At 42.6% G+C, this 20768-nt stretch overlaps 1 protein-coding gene across 1 annotated transcript in view; it reads left to right on the forward strand.

Moving 5' to 3' along the window:
- The window catches only part of ASIP (agouti signaling protein), a 41172-nt gene extending 24410 nt beyond the window's left edge, over positions 1-16762 (forward strand). Inside the window, 3 exon segments of the mRNA NM_001007263.1 lie at positions 11847-12013; positions 13297-13358; positions 16335-16762. Of these exon segments, the coding sequence (NP_001007264.1) occupies positions 11857-12013; positions 13297-13358; positions 16335-16511 (396 nt within the window). The 5' untranslated portion in view covers positions 11847-11856 and the 3' untranslated portion in view covers positions 16512-16762.
- Positions 16763-20768: the final 4006 nt, after the last annotated feature.

A 20768-nucleotide genomic window follows, 5' to 3' on the forward strand; every position in this document is an offset into this window, starting at 1 on the left:
TAACCAAATCCTTTCAGTTTATCTCACTCATATAGCATAGGCTACTGTCAGCAGGTCTCCCAAGCAGCAGGATGAGGCCAATCGGCAGCATTAACCTCAGCCATGTCCCCCAGGATTCCAGACTCAGCCAACTATGAATAAGTCTCAGAGAAGATCAAGAGGTCATATTTCAGATAACCAGAATGTAGCCTAAAGCTATTCTCAATCACCATTGGCCGCAACCAAGGCCACTTGGACATCAGAAGAGGCATATGATTTTTTACCAGTCAGATTGAAACATGGCTATGCCAGTCTGCGGGTTTGCACACATATGCAGGGGGGAATGGGTTATCATCCATCTTTGGGAGCTGATGTTGATAGCATCAGGCACAAAAGATACAGTGTCAGAGCATGTCCGCATGTGGTTTTTTTTCTTGTTTTGTTTTCATAGCACATGAATAGGAAAGACAAGCCCAGCAGGAGGTGAGATTGCCAGCCTGATAGCAGTCTGCCTCACACAAACCATATGATTGTTTTGCCAGGTTGTAGTGCTAAATCTAAAGGACAACATTAATTGAGCCTCACATTTCCTAGGACTTAAGATGTTCCTTCTCCAGTTGCTAGGATTGTTACTCTCCTTCCTTAGCCACAAAATCAGTATGTCTTATTGCTTTTCACCTTTCTCCAGTTCTTCCTACTCACACTCTTCATTTCAAACAGTCAAATGTGAGTGAGACAGGGCATTTTGAAAAAAAAATTGATGGAGACACATTATGTCCCCACCTTCACCTTACCCTGCTCAGGCAGCTGCAGGAAGATTTTGTGAGTAGCACACACATTGTTCTCATGATTTAGGACCATGTCAGTCTGACCAGAGAATCCAGATGGCTGAACCAGAATTATGTTTGAATACCCCAGACATCCTTTTGACTGGGCTATCCCCAAGAGGGTATAACAACCAGGCTGACCTGAAGCTGCTGTTGGCAGAAAGAAAGGCACATAATGCCCAGGAATAGTCATGCAGAACTCCTGAATTTCAAAAATAGGTCTAAATAACTCTTCATCCCATTCACCCTGATCATTAACCAATAAGCAGCTAAGAGGAGATTATTCCTTTCTAGAGAAAGTCACATTCCAAAACCAAATCTCCTTTCTAAGGCATATGGACCAGGAGAGTTAAGAGAGGTAAGAGTCAGAAATTGTTTTGAATTGATTTTTTTTTAAAGACCATTCCATGACCTCTTCTATTCAGCATTGTACTAGAGGTTCTAGCCAGGGTAATTAGGCAAGAAAAAGGTAAAATGCATCCAGATTTGAGAGAAAGAGGTAAAACTATCTCTATTGACATGATTTATTCCTATATGACATCATTTTGTGCATAGGAAAGCCTAGGAATCCACAAAAAACTATTAGAACTAATAAGCGGGCATCTGGGTGGCTCAGTGGTTGAGATTCTGCCTTTGGCTCAGGTTGTGATTCTGGGTCTCCCTCTGCCTCTGTCTCTGCCTCTCTCTGTGTGTCTCTCATGAATAAATAAGTAAAATCTTTTTAAAAAGTGAAAGTGAAAAGATAACCCACAGAATGGGACAAAATAATTTGCAAATCATTGATCTGATAAGGATTTTTATCCAGAATATATGAAGAACTCAACAACAGAAAGACAACCCTGTTTTAAAATGAGTAAAGGGGGGATCCCTGGGTGGCGCAGCGGTTTGGCGCCTGCCTTTGGCCCAGGGCGTGATCCTGGAGGCCCGGGATCGAATCCCATGTCGGGCTCCCGGTGCATGGAGCCTGCTTCTCCCTCTGCCTGTGTCTCTGCGCCTCTCTCTCTCTCTGTGACTATCATAAATAAATAAAAATTAAAAAAATAAATTTAAAAAAAATAAATAAATAAATAAAATGAGTAAAGGGGGGATCCCTGGGTGGCGCAGCGGTTTGGCGCCTGCCTTTGGCCCAGGGCGCGATCCTGGAGACCCAGGATCGAATCCCACGTCAGGCTCCCGGTGCATGGAGCCTGCTTCTCCCTCTGCTTGTGTCTCTGCCTCTCTCTCTCTCTCTCTGTGTGACTATCATAAATAAAAAAAAAAAAAAAAATGAGTAAAGGGGGGATCCCTGGGAGGCTCAGCAGTTGAGCATCTGCCTTCGGCCCAGGGCATGAACCCAGAGTCTGGAATCAAGTCCCACATCGAGCTCCCTGTGAGAAGCCTGCTTCTCCCTCTGCCTATGTCTCTACCTCTCTCTGTATGTTTCTCATGACTAAATAAATAAAATCTTTTTTTAAAAAAACGAAGCCAAAACAGACAACCAAAAGTCCATTTATGTCAAAACTCCTTTTCCTTTCTAAATGTTCAAATTTTCAGAGTGAATGCCCATTTTGGCACATTATATTGGCCAAGAGGAAAGCTCAGGCTAATATTTTCAATTGTGGATGAATTTGCTCCACTTCAGCAACATTGGACATTTGTTCTGCCATTTCCATTGAAGAGATGCTAGGAGAAGGGCACGCTGGAAGCATTTTTGGTTTCATTTTGGAGGACTTTGTGGGATCAGAAGATCTTGACCCACTCCAGAAACACTTGCATGAGCATCTGTTTCAAAACTTTTTCTACTTTCCCTTGGAACTAATTCATACATAGTCTTAAGATTTGTTCGGCTCTGGGGCACCTGAGTGGCTCAGTTGATTAAGTGTCCAACTCTTGATTTTAGCTCAGGTCATCATCTCAGAGTCATAAGTTCGAAACCCACATGGGGCTCTGCATTCAGCATAGGATCTGCTTGAGACTCTCTCCATCTCCCTCCCCCTTTGCCCCTCTCTCTGCTTGTGCCTGCACATGTGCACGTTCTCTCTCTCTCTCTCTCTCTCTCTCTCTCTCTCAAATAAATCTTTTATATATAAAAAAAGATTTGTTCAGGGCAGCCCCAGTGGCTCAGCGGTTTAGTGCCACCTTTGGCCAAGGGCCCGATCCTTGAGTCCTGGGATTGAGTCCCACATCGGGCTCCCTGTGTGGAGCCTGCTTCTCCCTCTGCCTATGTCTCTGCCTGTCTCTCATGAATAAATAAATAAAATCTTAAAAAAAAAAAAAAAAAGATTTGTTCAGCTGTATTTCCTTGGTTCTGCCTTGATCGTTTTCTGCAGAAAATTTCATTTGACATCAAAGCCTCTTCCCTTCCGTCTGCTGTAAAGTTGTTGAGAGCTGTAGCAGACCATCAGCCTAGCTTTAGGCCATGCTTAATGATTATAGAACACACCCAAGTCAAAGAAATTTGGAAAAGCAGAAAACAGCATTGTCTGGAGCAAAGAAATGGGAGAGAAGTGGTTTCTGGCGGACAAAACAAAACCAATGAAGTCCCCACTAATATCTTTGTTGAGTGAAAAGCATTAAATCAGGCTGAAGGGAATGATGTCAGGGAATCAAAGTAATCATTTTAGCAGCTCCTACAAGCATTGTATTCCTTGTACACTGTAGGAATGACTATCTGGGAAGCCTGGACTCTGACCTCTGTTTCAGTAGGACATGGAGACGTATTTCACGCTGACAAGCAACAGCCTGGATGATTTGTGTCTTTTTGCTTCTTGAGGAGAAACACAGCCTTAATTAAGCCTTCTCTCAAATTCTGACTCAGGGCCCTTTAGGCAGATCCTGGGCCTGCCACATGGTTTTGATCTCAGAAATAGAGTCCTGAGGCAGGCTGTCTCTACCTAAGACCAAAACCACCATTAGAATATTATTCAGGGGATCCCTGGGTGGCGCAGCGGTTTAGTGCCTGCCTTTGGCCCAGGGCGCGATCCTGGAGACCTGGGATCGAATCCCACGTTGGGCTCCCGGTGCATGGAGCCTGCTTCTCCCTCTGCCTATGTCTCTGCCTCTCTCTCTCTCTGTGTGACTATCATAAATAAATAAAAATTAAAAAAAAAAAGAATATTATTCAGTTTAGCCTCTGTTAGGCATAAAAATTAGACTAGTCAATTCAGTCATAGTAGTCAAATTTGTATGTATAAAAGCAGCCCAAGAGGTCAAATTGTTTTTGATATTGTTTAAAAATTATTCTGATGCTTGTTAAAATGATAAAACTTTATTCAAGACTGTTTCAATAAGGATATTGCAGTAAGGGATGAAAATCAGGCTCAAATCCTAATACAGCAAAGATAGTTGGGGATGTATAGCCATAGAGCATAGTGAGGGTTAGTGGATGGAAAATGACTAAAAAGACATATCACGGATAGGGGGAATTCTTGCTAGCCAGACCTAACAAGATTCTTGCTAAAGGTAGCCATATACATCAAAGGTGTGGGATGAAGAACTTGATCAGATATCAAGGATGAGGAGATTCTCACTAAGTCAACAGGATTCTTGCTAAAATTACACTAGGCAGACCAAAGACAGGATGAAGGACCAATATTGAGGCCTAGTTGAGAGGCCTCAGAGAAGTCTAAAGTTTGGTCGGAGAGTCTTTTTCAATATCCACAAGCTTTCTTCTCTCCTTCCCCATCCTTTCCCATTCTGCTCCTTCAATCCCAACAGCTACAAAAGAGAAGTCTCTACTCTCTTCCCCTGGCCCTTCCCTTATACTTCCCAGACTCCCTCATTATTGAAAAACAGAGCTTGCCAGACTCTTAGAACTCCAGGTTCAGCATCTCAACTAGCAGATATGTCTCTGACTCATTCCAGTTCCTGACTGCTAGGGTCAGTTTACTCCCTGGTGAAAGAGTGAAGGCCCTCCCTGCTTTGGGAAACTTGCTTCCCAGATGTGGCGACGTATCCCTGACAGGCTCACTGGCTGCATTTGTAGTCTCCACTCCTGTGGGGAGACTTGTCAGTAGAGGAGGAAGAGCAAATGGCTAAGCAAACATATCACCCTCTCCTTAGCTGGAACACTTTTTTTTTTTTTTTTACGATTTTATTTATTCAGGGGAGATACAGAGAGACATGGGCAGAGGGGGAAGCAGGCTCCCTCTGGGGAGCCTGATGCAGGACTTGATCCTGGGATTCCGGGATCACACTCTGAACCAAAGGCAGACACTCAACCACTGAGCCACCCAGGTGTCCCTGGCTGAAACATTTTTAATTAATCTGGCAGTCAACAACTTTCACTGATGGAGCACTGAGTATACAAAACTGAAGGAGCTCTAAAAGCAGGGCTTGAAAAACAGGGTAAATGCTGTTTTGTTTGGTTTTATTTATTTCTAGTATAGCAAGCTGGACTGGGCCAGGATGGCAGGCCCCCAAACCAACAAGTTTGTAGTATTCCTCCTTTCCACATTAGGAAAAGGTTCCAACCTTCTTGTGTGACTCAGGTCAGGCAGACTTGGGATTGATGTCTCTCTGTGTACTCACGATTTCTGTCCTTTGGGCTAGTCTGGGTTTCAGATTCCTCAGCTATGATGTATAGTTTATTAAGAGGATTAAATGTATATAATGTGCCTAAAGCAGAATTTGGCATATACCTGGTATTCAATAAATGGAAGCTATTATGGTTCACATCCTTGCCTTTGTCACTAATTAGCAGTTTCAGTTGTCTTGCAGTGGAAAGAGTAACACAGTGAAAGAAGTTCTAGTCTTGCCTCTTACTAGTTCAAGTGTCTACTTAGAGAACCCCTTTCCTACTCTCAACCTCAGTTTTCTTATCTGTAGAACCAAAGTGATCAATAAAATTTGTATTACATGGCTGTACATCACAATCGCCTGAAAGCTTATTAAAAATATGTCTCCCAGTCTCCATTCCTGGAGATTCAGATTCAGTGAGGTTGGACAAGATTTGGGTTTACTTATTGTAAAGCCTCACCAAGAGAATGGATAAATGAATGTGATATATTTACAGTGAAATACTAATCAGCGAAGAAGAAGGGGGAGGTGGGGGAGGGAGAAACTACTTATGGATGCAACCTCAAAAATATGTTGAGCAAAAGAAGAAATAAGTCCCACACAAAAGATTTCATTCAATATGGTTCTATTTATATGAGTACAAAAACCAGAAAAATTGATCTGTGGTGGTTGGAGTGAGAATAGAGATTACCCTCTGAGGGGTAAAAATAGGTTTTGACTAGAAGGAGGCATGAGGGAACTTTCAGGAATGAAAGAAGTATTATATACCTTGATCTGAGTAGTAGTTACATAATGTATATATAAGTTAAAATTCATCAAGTTGGATACTTAAAATTTGTGCATTGTATTGTGTGTAAATAAATTATCTCTTATTAACACAGTATTGTGAAAAAAAAAAAAAAAAAAAAAAAAAAAAAAAAAAAAAAAAAAAAAACACAGTATTGTGGGCATGGTGGCAAAAACTCCCCTGATAATTCTAATGCATAGCCAGGCTTAAGTTCCTTGGACAAGATCCCTAAAGTCTCTTCCAATTCTAAGGTCCTAAGATTCTTATATCACCATCTTGGCCCCCTTTCCAGGCACTTTTATCCACAAAGTAAATGGTCTCTTTTACCTTTTTTGGTCAAGCACAAGATCAAAAATATTAAGAAAAGCCAGAGTCCTAGCCTAGCACTCAAATAAGGGATACTGATGAAACCTAAGAGTTATCTAAGCCCCAGTATGATAGAACAAAGGCCAAGGAAAAGACATTGAATCACAATCAGATTTGACTTGTAACCTGTTCTTGTCCTGTTGGCCTGAAGGGACCAGCAAATCTAAAGATTTTTTGTTGTTGTTTTTCTTTGCTACCCATTCATTCACTCAGTCATTCACCAAATATTTATTGAATGTCTACTGTGTGCCAGGCATTGCTTAGCAAAATCAATATGACAACAAAGTCCCTATGCTCTGGGAGATTAAATTCTACAAACGAGGGATGCCTGGATGGCTCAGAGGTTGAGTGTCTCCCTTCGGCCCAGGGTATGACCCTGGAGTCCCAGGATCTAGTCCCACATTGGGCTTACCGCAGGGAGCCTGCTTCTCTCTCTGCCTATGTCTCTGCCTCTCTGTGTGTGTGTCTCTCATGAATAAATAAATAAAATCTTTAAAATAAATAAATAAATAAATAAATTCTACAAACAAAGGAAAGCCATTATGAAGATAAACATAGATAATTGGTCATTTGTAAGAGCTATGAAAGAAATGGATGATAGGATAGACAGAAACTGGAGAAAGGATGCTTTCAGATAAAGTGGTCAAAGAAAGAGGTGATGTACAAAGGTCTAAAACTTGCCAATGATCCAGCCTGGTGAAATACTGAGGGAATCAAGTTCAAAGCCAAGGAATGAACATTTAGGGTTAAGAGAATGACAGGTGTAAAGTCTCTGAGATAGGAAACAGTTTAGCATGTTCTAGGAACAGAAAGGAGTACGATAACATCTAGAATACAGTGATTAAACAGAAGACTCTATCAGATGAATCCAGAGAGAGTAACAGGGCTTTGCAGGAAATTTTGATTTTATTTCAAAATAAAAGCTGTTAAAGGAAGCTGTTAAAGGAAGCAGGGGGTGATGTGTGATTTGAATCATGCCCCCCCATCCTGTCCCCAATCACTCTGGCTACTATTTGGGGGAACAGATGAAACAGGACAAGAAAGGAGGCAGGATGTCAATTAAGAGACATTCACAGTTGTCTAGGCAACAGTGTGGGTGGCTTGGCTTAGGGTAGATTTGGTTGGCAGTTCAGCAGGGATGCTGAACCTCTGGGACTGGGTTAACCAAAGATAGAGCAAGAACTAATTATGAGATTGGTGAATTCCTCATGATCCTTTGGCTTTGTCTTTCTAATGTTTTCCCTACGTGTTATGGATGAGGTTGATTAAAGAGGATCCCTTGGAATGTTAGGCTCAGTCCCTTAAGTGACTTTCTTCAGGTCCTTTCCATTAGTCCCTTCCTCCCTTTTGGTGTCCCATCCCTACCCTCAGCAAAATCTGCTCTCTTGAAACCATGTCCCAAAGTTCTCTTCACCCTTCTTTCTTTGCTTCTCCTTCTCTTGCCCTTCTCAGAGGTATGCCTAATCCTGGAACACAACTGTCATAGGAAGAAAGCTCCCATGGTATTAAAAAATATTTGTTGCTTGATTGGCTATTCTAGGACAAAGCTAAGTAGGTAAAACATATTGATATATCATAAATTGCCATCACTGATAAGCCTAAGGGAACCTTAAGGAATGAGCCTATAACCCTAATGGAGCCTCCTAAGTTCAGCACAGCGAGGCACCTGTCATGGATACATATTGTCTGTTGCTCAGATGGGTCAAAGATATGTGGGATGGTAGGATCCCTATGCAACCACTGAACATTTGGTGTGGGGAATCTAGATAATGACGAATGACAGATATTTCTCCCCTGGCTCTGAACTTCAGTATTTGGTATAGCTCATTTGGCTGAGAAACAAAACCATAACAAAAATTGTGCATTACCTCTCCCATATCAAAACAGTAGCTGATGAACCAGAAGGGTAAAAGGCTTTGAGAGCTTTCCAGGACAGAGAAGGGGTAAAAGGAGGATATGCTATGAGAAAGCCCTAAATTTGGTAACAAGAGCAGTAGGTGCTGAGAGCAGACTGTACCTTGAATCTGAGGCACAAAGACAGAAGAGGGCCCTACAAATTCCATAGCCTCATTGTCACAAATCAAACATAACTCTTCATCCATGTTCCTTAAATCCTTTGACGTTATGTCAAGTTGCATTTAGTATTTATTTCTATCATCTTTTCTTTTTTTATTACAATGTAATAACATTCTTGAAAAATTCACATACAGGGCAGCCCGGGTGGCTCAGTGGTTTGGTGCCACCTTCAGCCCAGGGTCTGATCCAGGATGGAGTCCCACGTCGGGCTCCCAGCATGGAGCCTGCTTCTCCCTCTGCCTGTGTCTCTGCCTCTCTATGTGTGTGTCTCTCATGAATAAATAAATAATATCTTTAAAAAAAAAATTCACATACAGAAGTACATGAAGAAGTGCATGTCTCAACCTCACTCCCCAGACTCAATTCCACTCCTAAGAAGTATTCATTATTAAAATTTTAATGTGTAACCTTCCACTCTTTTTCTTTGCATATGTAAGCATATTTACATTTGAGGAAGTTTTGATATTTGTTCACAAATGGGACTATAGTGTTTATATTCCTTGGTTTGCTTCATTATTACATTTCTTTATTTTATACCAGTGCTGGAGTGATATGTCCCTTCCAACAAGCACACTTTCCCAAGTATAGAACTCAATTATTTGCCTAAACAGAAAAAAAAAAATTGACGGTATCCTCTGTTCTCATATGCCTGTGGCTCTGGGTGAGCCCCATTCAGGTTGCAAAGAAGGGGCTCTGAGCTTTTTAGGGGCCAGAGGCCCCCCTTATAGATCCAGAAATAGCTATGGACCTTCTTCCCAGAAAAAAATGTGCATATGGGCAAAGGTTTGCAGACAGTTTCAAGGCTAAGATTCCCTCCTTTAATTTCCCTTTCTTCCCAAGTATATGTTTTGTTCCAAAAGATTGATCAGGGGCATATCTGCCTCCAATATCACTGGCCTTTATGAAATGCTCCTCCATGGTAAGCTTCTACTAAACACTACTTTGCCTCTGGTCACTTTTTTTTCTCCACAAAGATGAGCTTCACTCAAACTCCCATATCCCTGGCAATTGGTGGTTGGCAGGACTGGTAGAGGCCACTATTACAACCAACAGAGCCCAATCGCGTTCCCAGCAATGCCAACTTGCTGGCTTCCCAGAAACCCTGGTTTTCCTCATTGATGCTACTAGCAAAACCCCAGCAGGCTATCAGGGCTGTACTTCATTAACAGCTAGTATGGTCAGCAACTAATATTGTTCTCTCTTTTCAAGAAGACTCTGGGGATCCCTGTGGCTCAGCAGTTTGGCGCCTGCCTTCAGCCCAGGGCGTGATCCTGGAGTCCCGGGATCGAGTTCCACGTCAGGCTCCCTGCATGGAGCCTGCTTCTCTCTCTGCCTCTCTCTCTCTCTCTCTGTGTGTGTGTGTGTGTGTGTGTGTGTCTCACAAATAAATAAATAAAATCTTAAACAAAAACAAAAACAAAACTCTGCTGCCTTCGCCTCTTCCTCAGTTCTTATCTCTCACTATACCTCTGTCCCAATAGGTGGTTAGCCCTTCCTCATCACCGGGAAATTACAATCCTTTCCTTTGCTTTGGGGACCAAGGCCTTGACCCAAGAGGATTAAGAGATCAGGCTAAGTGCCATAGCTAAGGGGATGTTTGCAGTGCACACTGAGTGTGCACTCTATACTGATATACTGTCTACTCATCTTATCATACTCAGAGATGATCCGGATACTGTTATCTCCCATATTCCCTTAATAAGAGCCTTTATACATTAGTACTTGTTTGCTCGTGCAACATACATACATACACATGTACACACACACACACACACACACACACATATCAACAAGACTCCTGAGGTACACAGCCAATTGGATTTTTTTTTTAATTTTTTTTTTATTCATGAGAGACACACAGAGAGGCAGAGACACAGGCAGAGGGACAAGCAGGCTCCATGCAGGGAGCCTGATGTGGGACTTGATCCTGGGTCTCCAGGATCACACCCTGAGCTGAAGGCGGTGCTAAACCCCTGAGCCACCTGGACTGCCCAGCCAATTGGATTTAACCATGGCTTTCCATGCCCTCTTTTCCAGAGTTTAATCAGATCCACTCATATTTTTTATGCATTTGCAAATCCTTCAACTCTTAAGGATACAAAAGTGGCCTTCACAAAATCTTTGTACAACTGTTTAACCTGTTCCAAAGCCCAGGAAGCAAGAATCAGAAATCACTGATTCATAGAATTTTAGAAAGGAAAGTTCTCAAGATTCTTTCATTCATTAAATCTTTAGTAAGTTTCAACTCTGCACCTCATAATGTGTACTAAGTCATGTAGTCCTATCCTCTCTTTTTATAGATGAGAAAGCAGAGGCCCAGATGAGCCCAGGGTCACACAGCCACTTAAATAGCAGGTACATCCAGGTGGCCTGACTCCCCTTTCTGGATTCTTTATATCCACCATGCTGAACAGAAACTCATTTTAAATCCTAAACAATAACTTAAAGCAGATGATGAGTATAAGGGAAGGAATTGTCATCAGTGATACCACAGATCAAAAAACAGTCTTCGGGATCCCTGGGTGGCGCAGCGGTTTGGCGCCTGCCTTTGGCCCAGGGCGCGATCCTGGAGACCCGGGATCGAATCCCACATCGGGCTCTCGGTGCATGGAGCCTGCTTCTCCCTCTGCCTGTGTCTCTGCCTCTCTCTCTCTCTCTCTGTGTGACTATCATAAATAAATAAAAATTAAAAAAAAAATTTAAAAAAAAAAAAAAAAAAAAAAAAAAAAAAAAAAACAGTCTTCACCACTAGAGAATGGAAGGACAAATTACTCTTGAGAAACATAATTGCACAGGTAGTCATTGCTGTCAGCATTATTATCCTGTATTAATAGCAGAAAGTGTGTGTCCCACGTTGAGTAGTAACATCAATGAGGGTTTGTTCAGATCCATAATCCTTTACCTGAAATCTCCCTTCTTTCCTTCTCTTTCTTGCTCTCCCCATCTCTCCTTTTCTCTCTTCTTCTTTCATCAGCTCCCCTTTCCTGTCCCAAGCCTGGGTATCCTCCAGCTCTATTGGGATACTTATAAAATGGAGTCAAAGCACCACCCCCAAAGAAATACAAGGAAAGCCAGAGGGCACAGCCTCTTATCAAGATCCCTGGCGGTTTAGCGCCTGTCTTTGGCCCAGGGCGCGATCCTGGAGACCCGGGATCGAATCCCACGTCAGGCTCCCGGTGCATGGAGCCTGCTTCTCCCTCTGCCTGTGTCTCTGCCTCTCTCTCTCTGTGTGTGACTATCATAAATAAATAAAAATTAAAAAAAAAAAAAGACCCCTGGCCCATCAGCCTGACTGCCTTCTCTGTTCCACTCAGGCCTCCAAGGATGAATATCTTCCGCCTACTCCTGGCCACCCTGCTGGTCTCCCTGTGCTTCCTCACTGCCTACAGCCACCTGGCTGAGGAAAAGCCCAAGGATGACAGGAGCCTAAGGAGCAACTCCTCTGTGAACCTTTTGGATTTCCCTTCTGTCTCTATTGTAGGTGAGTAGCATGACTTGGTGTCTAGTCTCTGGACTCTGGCCCATGAGAAAGGGCTACAGGATGTCAAACATACTCTCCAGGCTAATATCAGGATTCACTGACATACGTCAGAGCTCCTTTGTGCTTATTCTTCAAAGTAATCCTACATGAATAAAGTATTCCTTGACTCATATGGTTTGGAAAAGCCCTGCATACCACCAATCTAATACGCAGCTTCACATGTTAGAGGCTCGGAGAAATCCAGAAATCAAGACCCTCTGTGAATTTGGTTTAACATAGCATTTCTAAAATAAATAAATAAATAAATAACATAGCATTTCTGAAACTTATTGAATCACAGAACTGTCAACAGTAAAAATTTTTGAAAATGCTGCAGAATATAAACAAGTGTGGGATGAATTAGTCCTTTCAGTGTTGAGGACTGAGAATGACTGCTCAGGGGAAAACATCAGGCACATTAGAGCCTGGCATTAAACATCTTCTAGTTCAACTTCATCTGATAAAAATAATAGTAAGAGATATACTCTGTGTGCTGGGCACTGTGAAGTGAGTACTATTTTTATTCCTAGTTCACAGTTGAGGAAATTGAGGCTGAGCAAAATTAACTGACTAACATGAGATCACACAGTTCTTAACTGGCAGGGCCAGAATTCAAACCTGGGTGTTTTAAATTCCAGAATCCAAATTCAAAACTAATATCCCTCACTGCCTTGCCTCTCACTAGGAAAAGATAATATTCTAGATGTATCGGGAAGTAACTATCACCTTTGATCAACCTTGATGTGCCAGACTTCTCACTTTATAAACATACCTTGTTTATCCTCAAGACAACCCTGCAAGGCAGACATTACAGGACCCTATTTGCAGATGAGAAAACTGGGCTTAAGGATATTAAGTAAGTTGCCTAAGCAAACACAGCTGTTATATGGCAGAGTCAGGATTCAAATCAGGTGCCTGGCTCCATAGGTCTGACAAATGAAAAATAGGAATACAGAAAACACAGGTCCCGTCATGTACATGATACTGAGTCCATGTTTCAGGGCCTTCTTGGATTTCCCCTTTGCCCTCCTTCAGAGGACATTTTTCTTTCAGTCCCTGGCTCCAGGTCAGCAGCCAGTCTAGTAAGAACCTGTTGGCCTAAGTCTCAAGTTGTGATTCATCCAGCCAACCCCTCTTATCCCCCACCCTGAGACTTCCTGGAGCCCCTTCCCGCTCCTCCCGCTTTACTGCAGCTCGTGGCCTCCAAAAACATCTGGCTTTGCTCCTTCTGTCTCTCTTTGAAGCACTGAACAAGAAATCCAAAAAGATCAGCAGAAAAGAGGCGGAAAAGAAGAGATCTTCTAAGGTAGGACTGTGAGTTTTCATTGTGGGGGTGGGACCGGACTTAAAAGGAATTCTAGCTAGGAACTAAATGAGAGATTTTCCAGCCTTCCATGAACAAAAGAAGCTGAAAGCTATCTAAAGGCTTCTTGGCCTCAAGCCCTGAATCAGACCTCCACAGAAGCCCAGAGAGCTAAGGTTCACTGAGCAAAATAGTTTACCTGCTAAAAAGCATCTTATACAAGCTAGCCCTCTGACTGAAATGCCACCATCACTCATTCTTTTGACTGAATGCAATGTCTCCTAAAGTTCAATTGTTTCAGAACCACTTCCCAAATTTTTTGAAGGCTTTTATTTTTAAGTAATATCTACACACCCGGTATGGGGCTTGAACTCACAACCTCGAGATCAAAAGTCACATGCTCCACCAACAGAACCTGCCAGGGGCCCCCACAATTTTTGCTGTAACTGAGTTTCACTTATTTATTTAACATATTTGTTTAAAACTAAAACTTAAAATATATATAACTATGATAGAAAATCAATATCACTTGCCATAAATAGAAGGTAACTATAAGAATAAGTGTAATGAAAATAAAACATTGTTAGTGGATTTTAGCTGGATGGGGTTGCCTGGCAAATGCTCTAAATCTCAGGCTTGTTCTCTGTGTTAAATATCAGATTAGAAAGTTTTGGGAAAGCATTAATGATATATTGGCACCAAACGAGCCTTTAAAGTTGAAGGAAACTGAAAAGAATGCTTTCTCACTGTGTGATTTAATGTCATTTAATACTCATATACCACCTAAAATCATACTACCATGGTACAGGTTCCCACGATGTGGGAAATACTGGATTAAGGCATTGTTGAAATGCACACATTATTCCTGTCTTAGACCTGGCACTGTGTGATCTTGAGAGTCTCTGCTCCTCTGTAGACCTTCTGTAGAGTAAGTAGATGATTGACATATAAGAATACATAGTGAGGGGATTCCTGGGTGGCACAGCGGTTTAGCGCCTGCCTTTGGCCCAGGGTGTGATCCTGGAGACCCGGGATCGAATCCCACATCAGGCTCCCGGTGCATGGAGCCTGCTTCTCCCTCTGCCTGTGTCTCTGCCTCTCTCTCTCTCTCTGTGTGTGTGACTATCATAAATAAATAAAAATAAAAAAAAAAAAAAAAAAAGAATACATAGTGAGGAAAATATTTGCATACCAGGTATGGGGAGTATAGAAGTGAACAGAGAGATATATCCCAACTGTCATGGAGTTTACATTCTTGTGGGAGAAATAGGCAAACAGCAAGTAAACCAATAAATAGGTAAAATAAATTCAAATAATGAAAAACATTGTAAAGGAATTAAAGCATGGTAGTAAAAGTGAAGGGAAGAGTGTTCTCAGAAGCCCTCCCAGAGGAAGCAACACTTAAATATTGAAAAATTCAGTATCTCAAGCAGCAATAGAAATACAATGTGAGCCACATATATGAATTTAAATTTCCTACGAGCCATATTAAAAAACATATTTAAAAAAGTTTTAAAAAGTATGTGTAATTAACTTTAGTAATATTTTATTTAACCCAACATATCCAAAATATTACCATTTTAATATGTAACCAATATAAAAAGTTAGTGAAATATTTTACATTTGTGTGTGTGTGTGCTAAGTCTGAAACTTGGTGGTGCATCTTTACATTCACAGTACATCTCAATTCCGATACTAATTTTTAATAGTTAAAGTCAACTGTAGTTCTAACAAAAACAATTGTGTTTTTTTTTTAAGATTTTATTTTTATTTATATTCATGAGAGACACACAGAGAGAGAGAGAGAGAGGCAGGGACACAGGCAGAGGGAGAAGCAGGCTCCACTCAGGGAGCCCGACATGGGACTTGATTCCAGGTCTCCAGGATCACACCCTGGGCGGAAGGTGGTGCTAAACCACTGGGCCACCGGGGCTGCCCCCAAAAACAATTGTTTAAAACTTTTTCACATGGGTAGCCCGGTGGTGCAGCGGTTTAGAGTTGGCCTTTAGCCCAGGGTGTGATCCTGGGGACCTAGGATCCAGTCCCACATCGGGCTCCCTGGGTGGAGCTTGTGTCTCTGCCTCTCTCTCTCTCTCTCTGTGTCTCTCATGAATAAATAAATAAAATCTTTAAAAATAAAATAAAATTTTTTCACAGTTTCTATTTTAAAATGTAAATTAAAATTTAAAAAAAAATTGAAGATTCAGTTCTTCAGTTGTACTAGACACCTTCAAAATGCAGTAGCCTCATATGGCTAACGGCTACCTGCATTGGAGCACAGCAGAGAGTGGTTTCAGGAAGGTGGCTGGCCACTTTCAGAGGCTCTGCAGCAGGAACTTAATTTCCTGGTGTTGGGTGCAGGGAACCAAGGCACTGTGGTCAAACTCTGCTCAGAGAAGTGGGCAGGGCCAAACCAGAGGGCCTCGAGAGCTAAAGTGAGGTTTATGGTTTATTCCAAATTCAAAGAAAATCCACTGAGGGCTTTAAGCCAGTGTGGTTGCCATCATAGGTCTTCAGAGGGGCCCGTTTGTTTAGTGCAACAGAGGATGGACTCTAAGTGGGCTAGAGGGCCAGCAGTCCAAAGATAGTGGCCTGGCCCAGGGTAGCAAAGTGGTGAAGAAGTGGGTGGATCCGGATTTAATGTGAAGGCAGAACTGATGAGAAATTGGAGACATGCTGCAAAGGAAAAGACAGAGGTAGTAAAAACTCTAGAACTGAGTAGGATCACCTAGGGAGAAAAGTGGGCCGCGCCCAGCCAGGTAAGTAAGTGTTCATGGGTTTGGAGGCAGGGGGTGGATGACTGGGAGAAGCAGGGACCCGCTGGGGTCCCCTGTGGTCATGAAGTCCAGCGGACAGTCGGGAGCGGGTGGGGATGTCTGGTCTGGAGCCTCCATGGACAGCCCAAGGAGTTCCGAGACAGACGTGAGGACAGGTGGGGTGGACGTGGCCGGCTTGGGCAGCCCTGGCGTTTCCCTGCAGAAAAAGGCTTCGATGAAGAACGTGGCTCGTCCCCGGCCCCCGCCACCCACCCCCTGCGTGGCCACTCGCAACAGCTGCAAGTCCCCGGCGCCCGCCTGCTGTGACCCCTGCGCCTCCTGCCAGTGCCGCTTCTTCCGCAGCGCCTGCACCTGCCGCGTTCTCAGTCCCAGATGCTGAGCGCGCCCAGCGGCCTCCAGGGGGTTGGCTGATTATCTAAGAAGTACGGCTTTGGGGATCCCTGGGTGGCTCAGCGGTTTGACGCCTGCTTTTGGCCCAGGGTGCGATCCTGGAGTGCCGGGATCGAGTCCCATGTCAGGCTCCGGCGTGGAGCCTGCTTCTCCCTCTGCCTGTGTCTCTGCCTCCCTCTCTCTTTCTCTCTATGTCTATCATGAATAAATAAATAAAATCTTTAAAAAAAAAAAAAAAAAAGTATGGCTTCCTGGGACCGGCGTGGGTGTAGTGACTTAGGTTGGGGCGGAGCTTTCAGGAGATGGGACTTTGAGAAGGCTTGGCTTGGGCAGGGCTAAAGTCTAAATAGATGTAGGCTGCTCCAAGGTGTGTGGCTCTTTCTTTAAAGGACTCCAAAGAACCTTCTCCCTTCCTCCCGTCCCCTTCACAACACAAGACCCGTGTCCTGCGCATGCTTGTCTCCTGGGCCCAGGCCCTAGGGCTGCACTCCCTTCAAGGGCTTCTCCCCTGGAAACAAATGTTGCTCGATCCCTTTAAACGTGGGAACGCACGAAACTACCTGTCAGGAGCTACTATGAAGGGGCGCACGTGAATTGTGCCTTTTCACAATATCAGCTTTATTCAGTCATAAAGCAAGGTTAACGTAATTATAAAGCAGTTTCTGTATTCTAGACTCAGTAACATCTCACCACGCGTTTAACTTGACTTCTTAAAGGTCACAGAAAGCAAAGCACAAGACAAGTCACACAACAAACAACGTAGAACGGGGTAGGAAGTTAAGGAACCAAAGATGAAGTTCAATCTGTGAGTGGGCAGTTAAGGCCATCGACCAGTCTAGGGCAGCTCTTGGCACTTACTGCTTATTATGTTCAAGCATAGCATAACAAGAAGGATCTCTGATCTCCTCCAGAGATCAACCAGGCAGAACCTTTAGTGGCAGCTGTGTTTTTGAAATGGTCAGACATAGAGAAGTCAGTGTCTGAGGAGTCTGACAGTTTGCTGCAAATACCCTCTCTTTTTAAAAGGGATTTAATCAGTCTTGAAGCTTTGCAGACCTTCTTTGTTTCTATTGGTTATCACTCCTCAGTGTGTCAAAAGCTGGTGCTGGTCTCAGTGATACCTGGTCTTAGCTGAAATGCCCTTAGCTGCTGGCATCGTTGCTTGTCAGTCCCCTGCTTGACACAGTCCCCTGCTTGACATGAATGACTCCACCTTGCTTTCTACATTCCACCCTGTGATTCCTCATGACAAATCTGTAAGGGTCATGCAGGAGTCAAATATGTCTTAAACCAGGTCACAGTAGTAGTTTGCTAATGTGGAAGAGGTAAATACAAGTCATTCAATCAGGGCAGCCCTGGTGGTGCAGTGGTTTAGTGCCGCCTGCAGCCTGGGGTGTGAACCTGGAGACCCTGGATTGAGTCCCACGTCGGGCTCTCTGCATGGAGCCTGCTTTTCCCTCTGCCTTTCTCTCTCTCTCTCTCTCTCTCTCTCTCTCTGTCTCTATGAATAAATAAATAAAATCTTAAAAAAACAAATCATTCAATCATGTTTTCAATGAGAATCAAACAAAATCAAAAAAATCTCAAACCACACGAAATGTCAATTGACATCATAAAACAATGATCACATCAAATCCAAACAAGTTAGAGACATTAGGCTGAATCAAATAAAGCAAAATTAAGTAAGGATTAAATTTTAAGACTCCAATTCAAAGTCACCTCTAATAAAAATAAGTCAAAAATAAGAAAAACTAAATCTAAATTCTATTAAGGTAAGTTAACAAATCAGCAAAGCAGTCAAATCAATGAAATAAGAATCACATTGCCAACCATAGGCAGATAAAAATCCAAAAATACATACGGAATCTTCAGTATAGGGTCTTGGCACATCTAGAAAAGAACAGTGAAGGTATAGTTAAGCATGGTCTAGGGATCCCTGGGTGGGTCAGTGGTTTAGTGCCTGCCTTCGGCTCTGGGCATGATCCTAGAGTCCTGGGATTAAGTCCCACATCGGGCTCCCTGCATGGAGCCTGCTTCTCCCTCTCTCTCTGTCTCTCTCTCTCATGAATAAATAAAATCTTTTTTTTTTTAATGGTCTTTTCATGATTTTTCCTTCTTAAGCCTGAGGGTGCATATTTTAATAGCATGTTTAATAAGATATATAACAAAAAATAATAGCTAAAAGCAATAAAGATTTCCTTAATGGATTCCCAAGTATGTGTAGAGAGAGGATTTCTTGAAGTATTTTAAAGGGTTACAGTCAGACCATGAGCCAGAACAAATCATGTGTCTGAAGGGTTTTGTTAATTGTAGAAATGGGGACACCTGGGTGGCTCAGCAGTTGAGTGTCTGCCTTCAGCTCAGGCCGTGATCCTGGAATCCCAGGATCGAGTCCCGCATTGGGGTTTCTGCAGGAAGCCTACTTCTCCCTCTGCCTATGTCTCTACTTCTCTCTCTCTCTCTCTCTCTCTCTCTCTGTGTGTGTGTGTGTGTGTCTCATGAGTAAATAAATAAAATCTTTTTAAAATACTTTAAATTTTTTAAATTCTAGAAAGGATGATTTATTATATAATTTTTGTATATTCTTTTTCAATGCTAAGTGTTAATGACTGCTAAGGCTGCTTGAATGGCCTGTGCAGCATGCTCAGAGTGAGTTAGCTTGTTTGGTCAAGGTTTTATGGGCTGCATTTGAACCCTTCTAAGTTTTCATCTAAAAGCTTATCAATTTTGTTCAATTTCACCCAAGGTATTTCTGTTATTTTAGTATAAGATGTTGAAAAAACTTTATATGAATATTCTGAGACAAAGGTAACCATTTTGGCAACATTGCTAAATGTTACACTAATAGCATACACAATCATACACAATCATTGTCTATGATTTCCATATATCATTCATTCTGATTAAAGAACATGACCTCTGAGGGACACCTGCATAGCTCAGTCAGTTGTACAGCTGACTTCTGATTTTGGCTCAGGTCATGATCTCAGGGTCTTGAGATAGAACCTCACATCAGGCTCCACACTCACTGGTAAGTGTGCTTGAAGTTCTCTCCCTCTCCCTCTGCCTCTTCCTCTACTCACATGCATGCTCTCTCAAATAAATAAATCTTTTTTAAAAAGAAGATTATTAGCACAAATTATCCAGTTAAAGTGTCCCATGTCCAAAAGTAAATTTTCAGTAGATGTTCTTGTTAAAGGAAAAAGATTGGCATTGATTTCCAGCTCATGCCAGGTATAATACCTGTTATTAGACCATTGAAATACCATCTCTTTGGATAGTAAATATCCATTAATCTATGAGGGTATTTGTGTTGCCAGAAGTGCTGTGTTATAATGCATTCGTTGTGGTACAGCATATGTGTCATATGCTAATAAACTTTGGCCCACTCTGGATTATAAGAGGCCCTATAACCTAAAATGTCCCAAGCTATTGCCTGAAGTTCCATCCTTAGAGAGTCTTTGAATCTATGAGAAACTGAGTGCAGCATTATATCTTTAGAAAGACCCTGGAAGCAGAAGGACCTAAGATACTGGGGAGAGAGAGGGTGGAGGTGGAAGCAGAGTCTTCGAGAAAGGATCAAGCAAGGTCAGGGATCACGTGGAAGCTTGAGGGACAAGGGCTTTGAATGACATCATCTACTTTGCCTTGCATGGCTGGAGGCATTCCTGCCACAGGGGAGAAAACCTGAGCTGTCACCTACCAGTGCTTCCCAGCAACTGGAGCTCTTCCAACAAAGAATAGACATATGCAAGAAAAGAGGAAGCAGAAAACAACTGTGGCCTAAGAAGATGATTTTTATTTATTTTTTTAAAGATTTTATTTATTTATTCATGAGAACACACAGAGAGAGAGAGAGAGAGAGAGAGAGAGGCAGGGACACAGGCAGAGGGAGAAGCAGGCTCCCTGCAGGGAGCCCGATGAGGGACTGATCCCAGGACTCCAGGATTATGCCCTGGGCTGAAGGCAGACCACTGAAGCCACCCAGGCATCCCAATGGTTCTAGCTTCAAACAAGGGACAATGGTCATGGCCCTCTGGACCATAAACTCTGTAAGAGAAAATCCATACTGGACTTGTTCACCATAGTATTCACAGCAGCTGGCACAATGGCAGCGCATAGTAGGTGCTCAATACACATTTGCTAAATGAGTGAATGGGTAGGTCTTCCATATATTTGTCTAGATTCAGCAGCCAAGTGATTTTGTCACTAATGGAGCAGATCTTTGGCTTTGTATTCCTGGTCT

This window comes from Canis lupus, chromosome 24, assembly GCF_011100685.1.
Source record: "Canis lupus familiaris isolate Mischka breed German Shepherd chromosome 24, alternate assembly UU_Cfam_GSD_1.0, whole genome shotgun sequence".
In the NCBI taxonomy this organism is placed as follows: Eukaryota; Metazoa; Chordata; class Mammalia; order Carnivora; family Canidae; genus Canis; species Canis lupus.